This window comes from Macadamia integrifolia, chromosome 4 (assembly GCF_013358625.1).
Source record: "Macadamia integrifolia cultivar HAES 741 chromosome 4, SCU_Mint_v3, whole genome shotgun sequence".
Classification (NCBI taxonomy): domain Eukaryota; kingdom Viridiplantae; phylum Streptophyta; class Magnoliopsida; order Proteales; family Proteaceae; genus Macadamia; species Macadamia integrifolia.
Genome location: NC_056560.1, coordinates 13,149,340 through 13,166,490, shown reverse-complemented (window position 1 = coordinate 13,166,490; position 17,151 = coordinate 13,149,340). Strand labels below are relative to the sequence as shown.

Genomic DNA, 17,151 nt, shown 5'->3' with positions numbered 1-17,151 from the left:
AAATTTCTCTTTCCTAAAAGAGAGAAACCCACAATTGGTTGTGAGATCTTTTGAGACCAAAAGTGCTAAGGTGGAGGAGAGAGAAGAGAGAAATAAATTTTGAGAAATTTCCTATAATTTGTTTGCTTATTTTCTTTCCTTTTTTTTTCTAATTTATTTCTCTTCTTTTTCTCCCTCCAAGGAAAGATTTTCTTCTTGCTTTATGTGATTTGGACAATCTTTTGGTGGGTGATGATGTGGAGGAGAGAGAAGATTTGGACAATCTTTTTTTTTTCTCCCCTTTTTTTCTCTTTCCTTTTTTTTTTTCTCTTCTCCACGATTTTCTTTGCTTCTAATTTGATGTGGAAATTCCCTCCATGACCTTAGTGCTTTAAGTGAATGAAAAGCAGGAAATCTTCAACAAATTCTCTAAAAAAAACAACCATGAGATTCGAACTTGAGACCTCTTGGTGAGCAAGGGAATGTTGCACACCATAGCTCACCAACTACACTAGGTAGTTGTTGTTACCAAAAACAAATCTTGAATCACTTAAGGATGTGGTCTATCGATCCTTATTGGCATTTGGAGTATTCCTTGTACCTCTGAGACAATTGCAAACGGGCTGGTTCTACATCTCGGTTCAGTTCTGATCCATTATTCTTTTTCTGGCCTGAAAAGAATAATCTTTTGTACGGGTGACCAAACGAATGTGTACTTTTAATTGAACACGTCCATCTTGCTCAGAATTTCATTCTCTTCGCAACCATGGAAAGAAATAGGACCTCTTTACCTGTAAAATTGAAGATATAGCGTCCGATAATCCTTAAGGCCTTGAAAATATAAAACTTGCAAAAAGAGAGTAAAACCCAAGGTAGCTCCATTCTAAATATGTAAAATGCATGTTTTACTACCCTAGATTTCACACATAAATGTGCTCATCACCCCGCTTTGAAAAGAGGTTGTTTTCCTACTCGAACGTACAACCACTATGCATACGGGATTACTTAAATAAGAGTCTTTATTTCTTTATTTCCATTGTTATTAAGTGTTTTAGTAAGGCTGGATTAGGATTCTATAAGTCCAGTCCTATTTTGAGTCAGTTTCCTATACAATCCATGTTACCTAATTAGTCAAGGATTGATTAGGCCTTTCCTTTTTAGAGTTTGAGTCTGTTTTTGAGTTTTTTATATTAGTTTGTTAAGGAATCCAGCATTGTACACAAATGATTAATGAAAAGCTGTCTTTTGTTGCTCTCCTTCTTACATGAAGAACCCTTGTGTTTGATCAAGGCTGGCTGGTGTTTGATCCACCCAACGACCCTGCGGCGAGCTAGTGAGAAGCCCAGGTGTTCTTCCTTATTCTTATCTTCTTCCTCCTCCATTAATCAAGTGAGTATTCTTTTGGTTTTCTGCAATTCAAGTTCTGATCTGCAATTCATATGCAAGTCTCTTTTGGCTCGAAATTCAATTGAGGGAATTTGACCATCCGATTGTCCTCAATTTTTGAAGAGTTGTTCATCACCATTAGAAGCCCTTCGACCAGATGATGCAGATCAAGCTTGCACAAGTAAGGGGCTGCTGGCCCATCGAACCAAGTCTAATGTTGGACCAGCCAGCCCCCACCTTGGTCCCATCGTGCCAGACCCAAAACCAGAAAACACTGTTCACGTGAACAATAACCCCTCCAGTTTTGTCTTCAAGTGGAACCTCTAGAAGCCTAGCCAGCTAAGCAATTGATTGAAGATATCAGCAGCCTTTCTAGAAGTCCTCAAGCCATCCATCCATTGCAGCAACGTGAAGATTTATTTCCTTTTTTATTGAATTAGTACTTTGTTTCCTATTTGGTTAGCTTAGTGGTCAAGTAAGTTAGCAGTTTCCTTTATATATATATATAAGGCAAAGTATATAGAAGTTTATTTCATAAGTCAATTTAGGAAGTTAGAATCAGTCCATTAGTCTCCTTTTCTGTTATTTCTTTGTGTCCAAGCAACGTAAGGCTATTTAAAGCCTACCAATCTTAATGGGTAGAAAATTTTGAGTTTGACAAAAAAAGATGGCTTATATTGTTGTGTTGTCGCTTGCAATTGGGTGAGAGGACCTAAGTGAGATGCCTAAAACCTATCCTTCTTCTTCCTCCTTCTCAACCCCTCCATCGATTCTGTTTTCCATTTCTTATTTTCTGTTTTACATTAGTTATTAAGTGTAACTTGAAGCTTGAAATCAGCCTTGAAGACCTGACCAGTAGAAGACCAGAATCAATCAGCCATTGTCAGGGTTTTGGAAACTTGGATTGAAGTTCAGATCTCCAAACCAGCCAACAGTTCAAGCTCATCTTTTGAAGGATACCTAGACAGTTACAAGGGATCTTCATACCAATTTTGAGGATCATTCGATGCGAGGAACCCTAGTTTTTAAAGAGTGGTCAAAAGTTTCCTAAGTCATGTCGACAACATAACTCTCAATTCACCATCTTTTGAGGGTTTCTTTACCCATATAGGACCTTCATCTACTAAGTTTCAGCTCCGTCTGACCTACAGTTCTTGTGAAATCTCATATTTCTCCTATTTCAGCCCAGATTTTCTGATCCTGCCTAGGGTTAGGTCCAATGTGATCTAGCCTTACATCACCAGAAGTTCTTATTGATCAGACCTTGCTGATCTGGGTATGTTTAAGAATTCCTATTCTGCCTTCTATCTCTTTAACTAAAGTTCTACTTATCTACGCTGTTAATTGAGCTACTGTTTCTATTGCTTTTATGGAGCTACCATTTCTATTAATAATATAGATCAGAATCGCTTAACTAATATTAACTGTGTTTTATTATTATTCTGACTGGTGAAATGGCTGTTATACCTTTCTCCTAGTGCAACTAGAATTAATCCTTTATTTCAGGTCCACCCATTGGATTGACCTGAAATTTTCAGCAGGTTTTCCTTACGCCATCTATGGCAGGTTGACGAGATCAAAATTAAGGATGCACTATGAAAGATGAAGGTAGGTAAATCGCCGGGACCAGGTGAGATCCCGATTGATGTGTGGAAGAGCTTAGGAGCTTGGGGGATATCTTGGCTAACTAAACTATTTAAAAAAGATTATGAGCACGAAGAAAATGCCAGATGAGTGGAAAAGAAGCAATGTAGTTCCAATTTACAAGAATAAAGGTGATATCCATAACTGCAATAACCATAGAGGCATAAAACTTATAAGTCATACAATGAAGCTTTGGGAAAAGGTTATTGAAGCCTGCTTAAGAAGAGATAATAATATCTCGAAGAACTAATTTGGTTTTATGCCAGGCCAATCTATGACAAATGCTATTTACCTTCTAAAGAGGCTCAGGTATTTAGAGCATACAAAAGGAACCTTCAGATGGTCTTTATAGACCTCAAGAAAGCCTATGACAGAGTCTCTAGAGAGCTCATATGGCATGTTCTAGAAAAGAGTAGGGGCTCAAAGTACTTATGTGGATATTATTAAGGACATGTATGCGGACGTAGTGACGAGAGTCAGAACTGCTGAGGCCTAAAGTAGTAAATTCCCAATTACAATTGGATTTCATGAAGGATCAGTACTAAACCCCTTTTTGTTTACACTCATCGTGGATGATTTAACCAGGCACATTCAAGAAGGGGGTCCCTTAGTGTATGCTATTTGCTGATGATATTATTTTGATAGATGAGACAACGGAAGGGATTAATGCTAAGCTGGAGCTATGGAGAACAAGTTTGGAATCAAGGCGTTTTACAATAAGCAAAACAAAGATAGAATATATGAGGTGTAACTTTAGCCAAACCAGGACAGTAGCTGAAGTAGTGAAACCAACACAGCGAGACCTGCCACAAAGTAATTGTTTTAGATACATGGGGTCAACCATAAACAATGAGGGGGATATAGAGGATAATGTTGCCCGCAGAATTAAAGTAAGTTGGATGAAGATCATGAATTGGAGAGGTGCAACAGGAGTGTTGTGTGACAAATGCATGCCTATTAAACTTAAAGGGAAAATCCTACAGGATAGTGATAAGATCAACTATGACATACGGGGGGAATGCTAGGCAGTCAAAAAGAGTAATGTAGACCAGCTGGGCATAGTTGAGATGAGGATGTTGAGGGGGATGTGTGGTTAGACAAGGAGAGCAAGAGTAAGGAATGATTGTATCATAACCAATTTAGGGGTCGCACCAATTCTAGACAAGATCCGCAAGAGCCGTTTACGGTGGTATAGTCATATCCAATGGAGACCCATGGATAGACCAATAAGTAGGAGTGACCATATTCAAATAGAATGTGGTAAGAAAAGATATGCAAAAGCTAGGGCTCAACCCATGTATGACTGTAGATAGAGCTATTTGGAGGACAAAGACCCATGTAGCCAACCTTTTTAGGGGAATGTTCCCGAGATGCTGCTCTGACTTTGTGTTTTACCTCTCTTTTTACTTCTTTACTTCATTTTTCTTTTATTACCTTCTAATGCTTTCTTTTACTACTATTTTTGCCTCGGATCCATGTAGCCAATCCCATTTAGTTGGGATCAGGTTTGGTTGTTGTCAGTTGGTGTTTTCGTCCAATCTAACCACCTGATTTTATCATATCACTATTCTATTCATTCTGGATTTTATTTTATGGGAAAAGATCTACATTACTTTGCAAGCTGCCACATTAGCTTGAGATTTTTCAACCAAGTTCTGTAGGAAGCCTAAAGAACGATATTGATTTGAGCATCTTTTTTTTGAAAGTATTAGATAGCATGCTTTGGAAATTTCTTGGAGCTTTCCTTCTCAATAGAATTCCTGGCTTGTCATAGTTAATCAATGGACCAGAGACTGAGCAATTTCTATCTAAATTCTGTAATATATGAGTCTGTCTTGAATTCCAGCTTTCACATAAAGAAAGCTATCGTCAGAAAATAAATAAATGAGGGATAGCGGATGTAGGTCAAGCCTATTGATTGGGCTTTAAAACTTCCTAATTTGTTGGATATTTGGGTAGATATCCAATCAGCACAAGGAGATATCAATTCTGCCCGGTTAAAGATATCAGTCAGCAGTTGGATATTGATCGAGCATCAAAGAAGGAATTAAATTCCTAATTTCTGGAGGACGCATGGCCAGCTCGAGTGGAGATAATTTAGGGGCTATTCCAGCCTTGCGTGTAGATGTTTTGGTATACAAGATATGGACTTGTGTAGACGAGAAGGTAGATTTTATTACTATTTCAGTTACTAATTAGCTCTAGCATTAATAGTTAGTTTCCTAATACTATTATGGTTTTTATTGTTTCTAAGTTTCCTAATACTATTATGGTTTTTATTGTTTCTAGGAAGTTATTAGGTTGTGATCAATTGTTATAAATAAAGAGAGAGGCTGAAACAGACCAACAAATTGAGTTTGATTAAAATAAACTATGGCTTATGCTGTTGTGCTGTTGGATGCAGTTGGGTGAGAGGCCCAGGAGATAGTGAGAAGCTCGATCAAAATCTGTCCTTCTATTTCCCTTCTTTCCCTCCTCTATTTTTCTGTTTTATCCTTCTGATTTGTTCTTCAGTCTGAAATTTATTGAATGTACACAAGATCCTACCTGGGGTTGGATCACTTGTGACTCAATCTTTGCATTCATGGGTGGGAAATTATCTATGATAAGGGAATCTAGTTGCCCTAAGTTTTTTCTCCCCCTCATAAATTTGGTGGAAAGGACAAAAAAGGGTGAAGGCCATGAGGGATGGGGATGATGGAACTAAGTAAACTCAGCATCATCTATTTCAGGCTTCAAATTAGTTCCTGAGATTAGATGTTTACTTTCCAATCAATCTGATGTCCCCCCACCACACACCCCCACCCCCCAAAAAAAAAAAAAAAAAAGATTTCATGCAAAAAAAAGTCTTTCATATGATCTTCTACAACCAGATGTTCTAGTTGCAGAAAATTCTCAGAACTTGAACTTACTTGTCAATGGAAAAATTCAGAAGATGTAATAAATAGAATAATCAGCAATTCCAATAGCACATCATAATTTCAGGACATGAACAGTAGAGCATTCCACCCTTGCTTCACACTGCAAGGTGTTTGATTGGATCAGACACCAATCTACCTTGATCACACGTAAGGGGTTTCTCGATCAAACACAAGAGATCTTCAATAGAGAATAAGAGCAGCAAAAGCTTATATTCATTAATCAAAGTTTGTGTACAATCTAGCCCTTTACAAACGTATATATAGAAAACTGAAAAATAGACTCAAAACGCTGAAAAGTAACATGAACTAACTAGGGAACTGAAATAATAAAGAAAACTGACTCAAAACATGACTGGACTGATAAGATCCTAAATCCCACCTACTAAAACACTTAATACCAAGTAAAATAAGGAAATAAAGTCTCTATTTTAACTAATCCCGTTGCCTGGCGTATACCCATATTATAGGTCCATTAAAGTGCTCATTACAATGAAAACACATGGGATCAAAGGCCCAACATGTATAGAACTCAACCCAAAACTTATTCCTAATAAAACAAACCCATTTTGGTTATGTATTGCATAGCTCCCACTCTTCCTTAAGTTTCAATCTAAATAATCACAGCACAAGTGAAGTAGCTATGGACAACATTTTTCTTGGAAGATGCAAGGATAGGCACAACAAGCATTCGATATCAAACACCTGTATCTACACAAAAACCTCTACATCAGTATCCATCTTCCCTCATCCCCTTCTTTGTCCTCCTCCCCCTACCCCTGTGGAAAATAATTAATCTCTTTTTTGCTTTTCAAATTCTTTCATAAAAGCCAACAATGAATAGCATTGCATGGTAGCTGTTAGGTCCAGTGTCCTTGACCATCTTTGTACTTAACAGTAAATATTTCATTCTATACTCAACTTTCTCTCTAATCTCTAGTATGATTGTGTCTAAGTTTGAATTCATCCTTATCACTAGGACTTAAATGTTGAGATTCAACCTGTTTTGCAGATCCATCTGGAGAGTTTTGCCCAGAGAAGAAAGTGTTGTACAAGTTGATATCTGGACTCCATTCCTCCATTTCGATTCACATAGCTGCTGATTATCTCCTTGATGAAGCTAACAACTTGGTTGTCATTTTAGCTCATTTCTGGTTGTTCGCAACTTTTAAGAAGGGAGTGTCCCCTATGATGGCAAAATTATCATTTACCCATACTATACAGAATGCCCCTTTCCTTTTGATTCAGACTGTTAGAACAATCTCTTTGATTGGCTGAATCCCTAGGAGTATTCCTCACAATGCCATTGTGGAGGGAATCTGGCAATAATACACTGGCATTGTGAGTAAATTTTTCGTAAAATGTTATTGACCAAGTGGCATGTGTTTTCTGTATGGGGTAAAGGGCACAATTATTGCCTTCATAATGGATATTTACTGTAGCCTTTGTATGTTAGCAAAATGTGACATCTCATATGCCGTTTTTTGCTTTGATTTCAGTGGGGTCAAAATATTGAGATTATGAAGGACCGGGTGTTAAAATATTCAGATCGTGTGAAGAACCTGTACTTCACTTTTCTTTTTGTCCTTAGAGCTGTGACAAAAGTGAGTGTTGGCCATGCTTCATCGTTTTGATGTCTCTAGTTATTGATCTTCCAATAACGCACACCATGATGGTTTCATTATATCCCTATTTTGAATGTGTTCCAGGCAGCAGATTATTTGGAGCAGGCTGAGTATGACACTGGCAACCCTTCTGAGGACCTGAAAACACAGTCCTTGGTGAAACAGCTACTCTATAATCCAAAGTTACAAGCTGCATGCCCTCTCCCATTTGATGAAGCCAAATTATGGCAAGGTCAAAGCGGACCAGAACTGAAGCAGCAGATTCAGAAACAGTTCAGAAACATCAGGTTTGTATTTGAGGATTTGCTCGACTAACAGTTGTTTGATAGGTCCATTGTTTTTGGTTCAATGTTTCAAAATTCATTATTCTTTTGACCTTAGGCAGATTGTCCTACATAGCATATGGTTGCCATAGCATCTGAGTAATCAGGTGTACACTTGATATCTCTGTTCAGAAATATGAATAAAACAATTAGGAACCGTTCCATTTTCACAAAGCCTAGCTTGAATATATCTTGTATCTACTTCATGGTAACAAATTAGTTTGACTCAAGTATGTCCAAGCTGCAGCATAAAATCAAGTGCTCAAATGCTAAGGGAATTTAAAATGAAATGATTTGTCAATTAAAACACGTCTTTATTGAACATGTTCAAAACGGATCTTTGAGTGCTTTTTGAAGGGTTGATTACTGTTATCAGGACGCCTTATGCCCCTTTGTAGAGCCCAATTTGACACCACACAACGTGGGTATGGGTATTGTTTTATGTGCCAAGGTTTAAAACTCAGAATCAGGACTGGAGTGGCCTCTATGTATTTTGAACAGATTCCAATTCAAATCTGATGGGTTGGCCAAAACTCAAGAGTGGGTCAGAATCAATAGAATTATTTTTTTATAAATAGGGTGAAATCAGGATCCAGATTGGCCAATTGTGCCGATCTGCTGCTGATTTGAAAACTGTAATATATGCCCAACACATCCCGAAATTGGACTCCTGGGCAGGACTGTGGAGAAGAGTAACACCCCTTGTTTTGGTTCATTAAGGCCCTTATAAATACATTAACCATCATTGTTTTAACATTTTGGCTGGCTCCCATAAAATATTCCCATTTTTGCCACATATCCCCAATCTCCATGCAAGTTATGGAGGAAGCGGATTGGACTTCTTGACACATGCTGTAGCCAAACCTGTGTAACATAGGGCTTGATATAAATGGGAAATAAGCTTTTTGTTCAGTATCAATGGTTGTACTTATATGCTTACTGACCTTAAAAGCTCACCTTGAAGACAAGACATGGGAAACCTGGGCAGCATTACAGATCTTTTCTGCTTATAGCAGAACATCTAGTTTTGACCAAACTGGTAAAACAGTTCACAATTTCTGAAGATGTGCCCATCATCATTCGACAGATGGGAGGATGATCATTTCATCCTCCCCTTAGTTATGATGTAATGCCCCTTTCTGAATCACTATTTTTTCTGTTTTAACTTTTGTACGGTTCTACTGATTTTATGCAATTGAGTTTTTTGTCGTGATGGGGTTTTTTTTTTTTTGGTACATTTATTGCAGTGCATTGATGGATTGCGTAGGCTGTGAAAAGTGTCGACTCTGGGGAAAGCTTCAGGTTCATGGCTTGGGCACCGCACTGAAGATCCTGTTTTCTGTTGATGGTGAAAACCACGTGGATCAGCCAGTAAGTTGCCTGGTCTCAATCCTTGTTTTCAGTTTTACTTTATTCTTTTTCTCAACATTCTTATTCTCTGTGTATTTGCTGGTTCAACTTTCGACTTTCAGCTGCAGCTTCAGAGGAATGAAGTAATTGCCCTTGTAAATCTACTCAATCGGCTATCAGAATCCGTTAACTTGGTACATGAGATGGGACCCACAGTTGAAAAGATCATAGGGGGACAAGTTTCTGCACCCAGTGACCAAAGTAGCATATTGCAAACAGTATGAAATTTTGTAATCAGAACATGGTAGGTACACACTAGTCTATTTGTTTAATTCAAAAATAAGGGAAAAGAAAGCTGCTTGGTCGTGTGGCCCCTGTGCCCAGACAACGGGGCATGCAAAATTGCTGCCCCACACCCTGTAAAATCAGAAATTTCATGAGTATTGATGCCCTTGCATGCACTCTCATTGGGTCCCATGCTGGTACCAGGAGCAAGGCAACCAGGCAGCGATCTGTCGTCCTTCAAAATATTAACCAAGAGTCCAGATTGCATGGGGCACAGCATGTCGTCTGAGTCATCCACAGGGGCCTGCCTCTACTCAAATGACTGGAAAAACATTGTATTCAATATTACCCTGGATGGAAGAGGTGTTATTTTGGTAGCTACACCCACGTGGATCTCTTGAGAAAATAACCTCTGGTGACCTTATGATTTGGCCCTTGGTAATCTGTGATCCATATGATTCAAATTGCCTAGGCAAACAAGCCAACTACTAACTGTGCTGTTGGTTTCTCATGGCACTGGTTACAGGTCAAGAAGGTAGCCTCTAATGGCCTTGTAGCAATTTTGGAGGATACGGATAGGGACAAGCCATGCAAGGTAAGGGTATCTATATATGAGGAAACAGTGGGTGGTGGAAGCTGCTGCTCAGCTCGGGAAGAGTGTATCTTTTAGGCAGAATTAAATTGTACACTGTTGGATTTGAAGATACCTTGAAACCATGTCAAAAAGCAACAGAATTATATTATAAATCTACTAATTTATTTCAAACCAAGTCCAGTTTGCATCAGCTGTAGAAAGTGCCGAAGCATCAATCAAAATCATGATATAAGGATTAATGAATGTAAAGTAGCAATGCCAACAACACAGTAAAAGTGCTTACCTCCTCTTCCAAACCTTGAGTGCTTACCTCCTATTCCAACCTTCCCACCTATTGATCCATTCCTTGGCTCTGGCCCTGATACCAGATGCTACGTACTGGAATTTACTACATTTACCTATCTTGAATAGGTGGAATTTGGGTAGAAAATGAGAAAAATTTTAGGACTTGGTTTTACAGAGAAAAGTTGGATCTTGTTCTCAATAGGGAAATTTTAGGTGATCAAACATATCATTGTCTATTCATTAGATAGAACAACTCAGCCTTATTCCCAAATCAAGGGGGTACATGAATCCAAGAAAGAGGAAGACAAAAATAAAATAAAGGGAAAAAAAGTAAAACAACACCTCCAGGACATCCTAACTACAAACAATCCGTAATACAGGTCTTTGTCCTCCAAACACTTTTGGTTGACAGCATATTAGGATCAGGGCTTAGTCTCTGCATGGCTTTCCTTACCAACTCATCAATAGTCATCTGAGGTTTGCCCCTAGCCCTTTTAGCTCTATCCATCTAGATCTGATCACACTTCCGCACTAGAGCATCCTGAGACCTTCGTTGGATATGTCCAAACAACCTTAAATGACATTCTCAGAACTTGTCCTCTTCTATTCATTAGATAATAGATGTATAAATACCTAAAGAACTCCAACTAAAACCAAATACAATTTAAACTAACTACCTCTTACAAAACCCTCATCCCATGATTAAATCCCCGCTCTTCCCTTCTTCTCAGGTCTTTTACCAACCTAGCTAACTCCGTAAGTAAAACTCCACACTTCTCATACTCCTTATGTCACCTACAAACCAAAGTAACTGGTGTGTCAAAGCTACTGACATGTAACCAACATATATCATACCCTATGTTTCCTTGTACAAATCATGCTTAAAGTCCCATCAAAAAGCCTCGAGTTGCTTCCTCACTTCAATAAGCAAAGCCTCAAGATCTGTAAATTCAGTTGTGTTTGAGAAGTTCACACCCTGCTTTACTGTGTTTCTCAGATGCATCTCAGCTGTAACAAGTTCTCGCCGGCTTTTGGTAGATGATGAAATTTCCATGTAAACCTTGCAAAGCTGTAATGAAGCATCCGCAAATTTCTTAAATCGATCTATATTATTCCACAAATCAGCTCCTTGGTATGATCTAACATGCTTCAGAAGGGCTTCAGAGCACAACGTGAGGTCCCCTTTGATTTTGTACCACCTTGCATATAAACCCCAAAACTCATCTCGCCCACCAGTGCGAACTATCTGCTGAATAACTTTTCCAAGCAACTCTGTCAAGTGCTCAGTTTCATGTGATCTTTCTGTACCAAGTTGGTCACATCTTGAGCTCCTAGCTTCTATCTCCTCCATTATCTTCTCCAATAATGTGAAATCAGTTCTTTTATTGCGGGTCATATCTACCACCATCTTTGTAGCCTCCAGTGCCTGCCCAAAATTGCCAATGTCCATGGCAACTTGGCTATAGTTCTCCCACAACTGCCAGCTATTCCTCCTGAATTTCAGTGCTTCCTTAAAGGCAATGAAAGCCTCTTTACTCTTCTTCTTGATCATATGCAAACAACCAATGTTATTCCAAGCCTCCCCATTTTCAGGCTCAAGTTGAACAGCTCGAGTAAACCCATCCAAAGCTTTATCTATATCTCGAGCTTTCAAAGCAGCAGCACCAAGTGCAAACCAGCCATCAGGATACAGAGAATTCATGGACATTGCAGATTCCCAAAGGATTTTCGATGTCTCGTAGTCCCCTCTATTGTATGCACTACGAGCAAGAGATCGCTTAGCACGAGCAAACCGGCCATTTGAAACTTCTAATGCCTTTTCATAGCAAGCATCATTAACAGTGACATCCCCTAATGAACACCATAACCTTGGCACATCAGGCGTTTCAGATAGCCGTGCCTTGATTAGTTCAACAGCAGCTGCCTTCTTCTCTAGTAGGCAATAGCAATAGATTAGATTATCCCACATTTCAAGGTCCTCAAAAATCTTAATTGCCTCCCCAATAAATCCATGACTCACAAGAAGTTCACTGTATTCTTTCCGCAATGCAGCAATAGTGGGCACATAAACTCCAAAAGAAAACTGAATCCTCTGTAGAGCAAGAGCCCCAGTAGAAGGCTGTTGATAGAGACCTTTCACCAGTTCATCCATCATAGCCAAAGCACGTTCCTTTGTGCGACTACGTTTAGACTCCCATCGAATACGTAAGATGTCACATAAGAACCGAATAATAGAGTATGAATACTCTTGAGCATCAATAGCCTCTATAAATGGAGCCATCTGCCATCCTTGCATTTCATCATCACGAGTGCTCTTCTCAATTAGAAGGCATTGCGCTAGAACCACTGCCTGTTGGATAGGCTCCAAGGACACACTAAATGTCCCACTTCCACCAATGTGAATGCCATTTGAATTGGACTTGTCTTCCTCATTCTCCAAGAGGAGTGGAGTAATGAATACATCAGAAGATTCATGCCTTTCACGAGAATTCACACTAGATTTACATTCATCACTGAAACTAGAAACAGATTTCAGCAGCTCAGGCCTTATTTTGGAGGAAACATCAATATCCCCATCTTTAGGAGTTCTTGTGTTTGTAACAAGAACCATTTGAGCCTTCGCTCCAACCTGATGCATTGTCCGGAATCCAAGAACTCCAGTGACAGAAAGCTCAAGCCCACAAGCTTCTTCAGCAGAAGTGAAATGTAACCTACAAGAATCAACTCGACCATAAGTGTACTCTATTATACCCCCTTCCAAATAACACAAAGAAACGATTGTTGAAGCTTCTCCCTCCTGCAACTCCGTACCCCAATAACTTGTAACTTTTCGCACATCACCAAAATAATGTAAAGTTTCACCCATCATCACTTGCAACAGATCGTACAAAGACGAAGACCTTTCCTCTAAAATCCTCTGTTCAGTATAAATGGTTCTAGCTAACCACCAGGAAATGGTTTTAACCCCACATTTGGCAATATCTTTTCCCTCTAGATAGAAGTCTTTCGTCTTCATGAGCAACATCTTGGCATAAACAATATACTGAATGACTGATATTTTTCCAAGCAAATCTGAACCCACAGACATGAGCTGATTACGAGCCCAAATATCCCACTGGACTCTCCTGGAAGTAGAGTGATCTTGTTTGAACCGTGGGGTAAGCACAGGAAAAGAAGGAAACTCTTCAACTGGTCCAGTCACATTGGTCTGAGTAAATGCCAGAAGCGCCGCAACACCAATACACATCAGAAGAACCGCCCTGCAAGACTGATTGAGATCATCTTCAGTGACATCGGCCAAAAACGATTGAATGCTCTTTTCCACCTCCTGGTAGAACCGTTCCGCGGAATCAATACTGTCTTCAAAATCCCAAGAGTCGGCAAATCCAAACACGAGACGCACTGCGTCCGAGGATAAAGCCCCGATGTAATCCCTACTTTCGATCAAAATAATAACTTCTTCAATTAATCGATAGAGAGGATTCCCTTTTCTATCAACCGTGGGGTATAGAGAATCATTGTTTCGAACAGGCGCAAGCAACATAGAACAGCGAAGTAGACGGAGTTCAAACCCACGAAGGGTTTGAAGATCTGCTTCCGCCATGTTGCGTGAGAGTTTAACTGCCGCCGATGGAAGATTATGTTTCAATTTTGAAATCCCTTGTCCTTAACCAGGGCCAGCCATAGTCGAAAGAGGGAGGAGCCGCGCGGCGCCAAAGTTCTAGGTAGAGGGTAGCGGGTCCTGCCGTAGGATCGAACGTCGAGTTCTCTCTACTGTCCGACTTTGGTCCTCCTCCTCAGAGATGAAACTCACTGGTGTAACTGCATCCCCATCTAGATGCTTACCAAACTCAGGCTTCTCCTAGGCTTTGGCCTCTCTCCTGAGAAGAGGTAGATAGGCCGAAAACCCCTTTGATCTATAGAATCGAATAGATCGTCAATTCCGGCGCCCTTCCAACACAGAATCCGTAGACGATGAGGGTTCGGGCGATAAAGCACCGGGTGGCAGAGGGGAGAGCCGTGACTCGCGAAAGAGCGGTGGTAGAGAGAGAGAGAGAATCCGAAAGCCACTTCGCAAAACAAACACTTCACATGCTTCTGTTGTGGACTGGTACTAGGGTTTTAAAAATCTGTAATCGGTAATCCGAATCGGAAGATTGAATCCGATCCGATCGACCTCAAAACGAACCCTGCGTCCCTGCCTATTCTATCCCAATTCTGACCGATCTATTACCGATCCATTGGTAATGTACAAATTAAGATAATTTGATTCAAAACAACATTTTTTTTTGGGGGGGGGGGGTGTGGGGGGACAGAAAGAGGGGTACATCCAAATTCAGAACCCAAATGGGAAAAATGTGAACTTGAGCAACCGGCTTAACCGAGATTGGGTTCTAATTGTAACGTTCGTGGCCAGAACCCAAATGCAAAAAATGTGAACTTGAGTTACCGGCTAAACCGAGGTTGGGTTCTTTCGATAACGGTGATTACCGGTTCCCCAAAGTGTCTACCACCGGGTATGAATGAAACCAAGGAGGAAATCCAAAGGCCTCCGAGTTATGATTATTTATTATAATTTATGATTACCCTAAATAACCAGTCATGTTGTCAAATCACACACTTCCACCTGATCACACTCACTTTGTAACATTCTATTGGAGGAATGGAATACATCAAAGCGTATAGACACGTGGCAAACTCATGTAAGATGGGTCCACTGCCAGGCCCAACGGTTTCACAACCTAATGGTCAGGATCACGCATGGTAGGACCAATACCCAAATTATGGTGGGTCTTGCCATTTATAAATTAAGTGGGTTTTTTTTCTCTCTTTTTTAATGTGGAAATTTTTTATTTTTTATTTTTTTGGTTGCAAAATAGTCCCTTACGACAATGGACTAATGATGTTTCTAGCAAAAAATAAAAAAATAAAAAATAATGATGTATATTGAAACATCCATGTTTCTACCCAACAAAAATTGAAAGATCCATGCTGAGGCTTCTCATGAATTGATCCTGGCCGTCCATTGGGCTGACCATTTTGACATCTTGACAAGAAAATAAGGACTTGAGAGATGGGAGTGTTTTGAGGAAGAGTGACTGTCTGATGCCCTAAAATGTAAACATTTCCGAAATATATGTAACCTGGAGAGAGTGTGTGTTTGAATGTGGATTTTTTATTTAGTTAGTATACATAATACAAAGTTGCTGATTTGTCCATGTTTCCACTTAGCCCTCCTCCGAATTTTTTTTGTTTTCCAAGGAGAAAGTGCATGGACTTTTTTAATTAGTTATAGTTAGCTATTATTTTTTTAATTAACCGTGTGAGTCCGATTTTTTCCCCCCTCAATCTCTTGTCGAGTCAACTGAGATAGGATGAATATGCTTAATTTACGTCATTCAGTAAAAATACAGAGAACATAATTCTATTCGGTCATGTATTTCTACACCCAAACACACGGGCGAAAATGATCACCCTATCCTCCCCTATTGGATGTTTGGGTTTGCATTTTCATTGGCCCTCACGTTAGTGTAAGGGTCACATGACCAGTTAGCATTCTTTCTCCCTAAAAATGAATAAATTAATTAAAATAAATATACATGATTATACATGAGTATTGATTGACACCTACAGGTGTAGCTAAGATCACCGAATTATATCCCCATGACAAAGAAGGTTATCTAGGGGGTATTTTTTATAATACTAAATGTGAATATGCATTATTACAAGAAAGAGTTTTAAATATCTTCTCCGTTCACTGACTTGGGATGTTGGGCTACCTAAGTCCTCACAGTGGATACAATGGTGAATTCTTTTGTGATGATTTGCATTTTTTGTTTTCTCATAATTCGTTTAGACTCTAACCACAATAATAGTGTGAATACAACTTAATTTATTAAAAACATATCAACTAACAAAAGCTTTTAACTCTTCATATCCAAAACATAGTACTACGTGACCATTCTTTGTCTGCCTCCCAAACCCATTCATCACCCTTCAAAGCAATCGATAAAAGGGCTTAATAAGCTTGAAAAATCAATCCTCTTGTCACGTAAAATGCTAAAACAATTAAAACACCATATTAAGTTGTAATATCCATATCATTGAAACCAGTATCTTCTGTGAAGCAAGAAGTAATGTTGTGTACACTTGACTCTCTTATATCTTGAAGTGAGCCTTTCTCTTTTATCATGCATAGGGTTTTTCATATTTTTATTTTCTTTATTTGTTGAAAATAAATTATAGCTCATTTAACAGTCATTTAATAAGGTAAGAACGTCTAATAATAAATAGTCAAAGTTATAAAAGCATCATGATCCATGAGATAATAATAGTATCTAATAATAAACCATCATTTTATCTATTGTTTCTCTTTATATATGTTTAATTATTGTTTTCACCAAATTATTCAAATATCTTAGAAAATTATCAAAGTACACTTTTCATCGTCTCATACATAGTAAGATGAAGCTTTCATTATCATTGTAGATTTTTTCTATAATAAGTTTGTATATGAACCAGCTTAGTCCCATAAATGCATAATAGAAGCCTATAATATCGAATAATAGTAAGTACTTGAAGACAACCTAATATAATAATGGTTACTACAATAATAATAATATATATATCATACTATTATATAAAAACATGTATTCATGCTTTGTGGCTATTCTTTTTTTGGACTACTTTGGTCTTATTATTTATTTAAATATATTGTCTTTTATATTGTCCATTTTCTTTATTTTTCTTATTTTTTTTGG

At 38.7% G+C, this 17,151-nt stretch overlaps 3 protein-coding genes across 3 annotated transcripts in view; 1 reads left to right on the top strand and 2 right to left on the bottom strand.

The window, feature by feature from the left end:
• The window catches only part of LOC122077078 (UDP-glycosyltransferase TURAN), a 64,876-nt gene that overhangs the window by 16,028 nt on the left and 31,697 nt on the right, over window positions 1–17,151 (bottom strand). The gene's annotated exons all lie outside the window — the stretch shown is intronic.
• LOC122077079 (endoplasmic reticulum oxidoreductin-1-like) lies at window positions 6,920–10,280 on the top strand. The gene is made up of 6 exons (XM_042642856.1): window positions 6,920–7,058; window positions 7,427–7,531; window positions 7,637–7,839; window positions 9,123–9,246; window positions 9,348–9,529; window positions 10,037–10,280. Exons 2-5 carry the CDS (start codon window positions 7,448–7,450, stop codon window positions 9,507–9,509), a joined length of 573 nt encoding a protein of 190 aa, XP_042498790.1. The 5' UTR covers window positions 6,920–7,058; window positions 7,427–7,447; the 3' UTR covers window positions 9,510–9,529; window positions 10,037–10,280.
• On the bottom strand, window positions 10,605–14,588 carry LOC122077077 (tetratricopeptide repeat protein 27 homolog). The gene has a single exon (XM_042642853.1). The coding sequence runs from the start codon at window positions 13,992–13,994 to the stop codon at window positions 11,283–11,285; it is 2,712 nt and encodes a 903-aa protein (XP_042498787.1). The 5' UTR covers window positions 13,995–14,588; the 3' UTR covers window positions 10,605–11,282.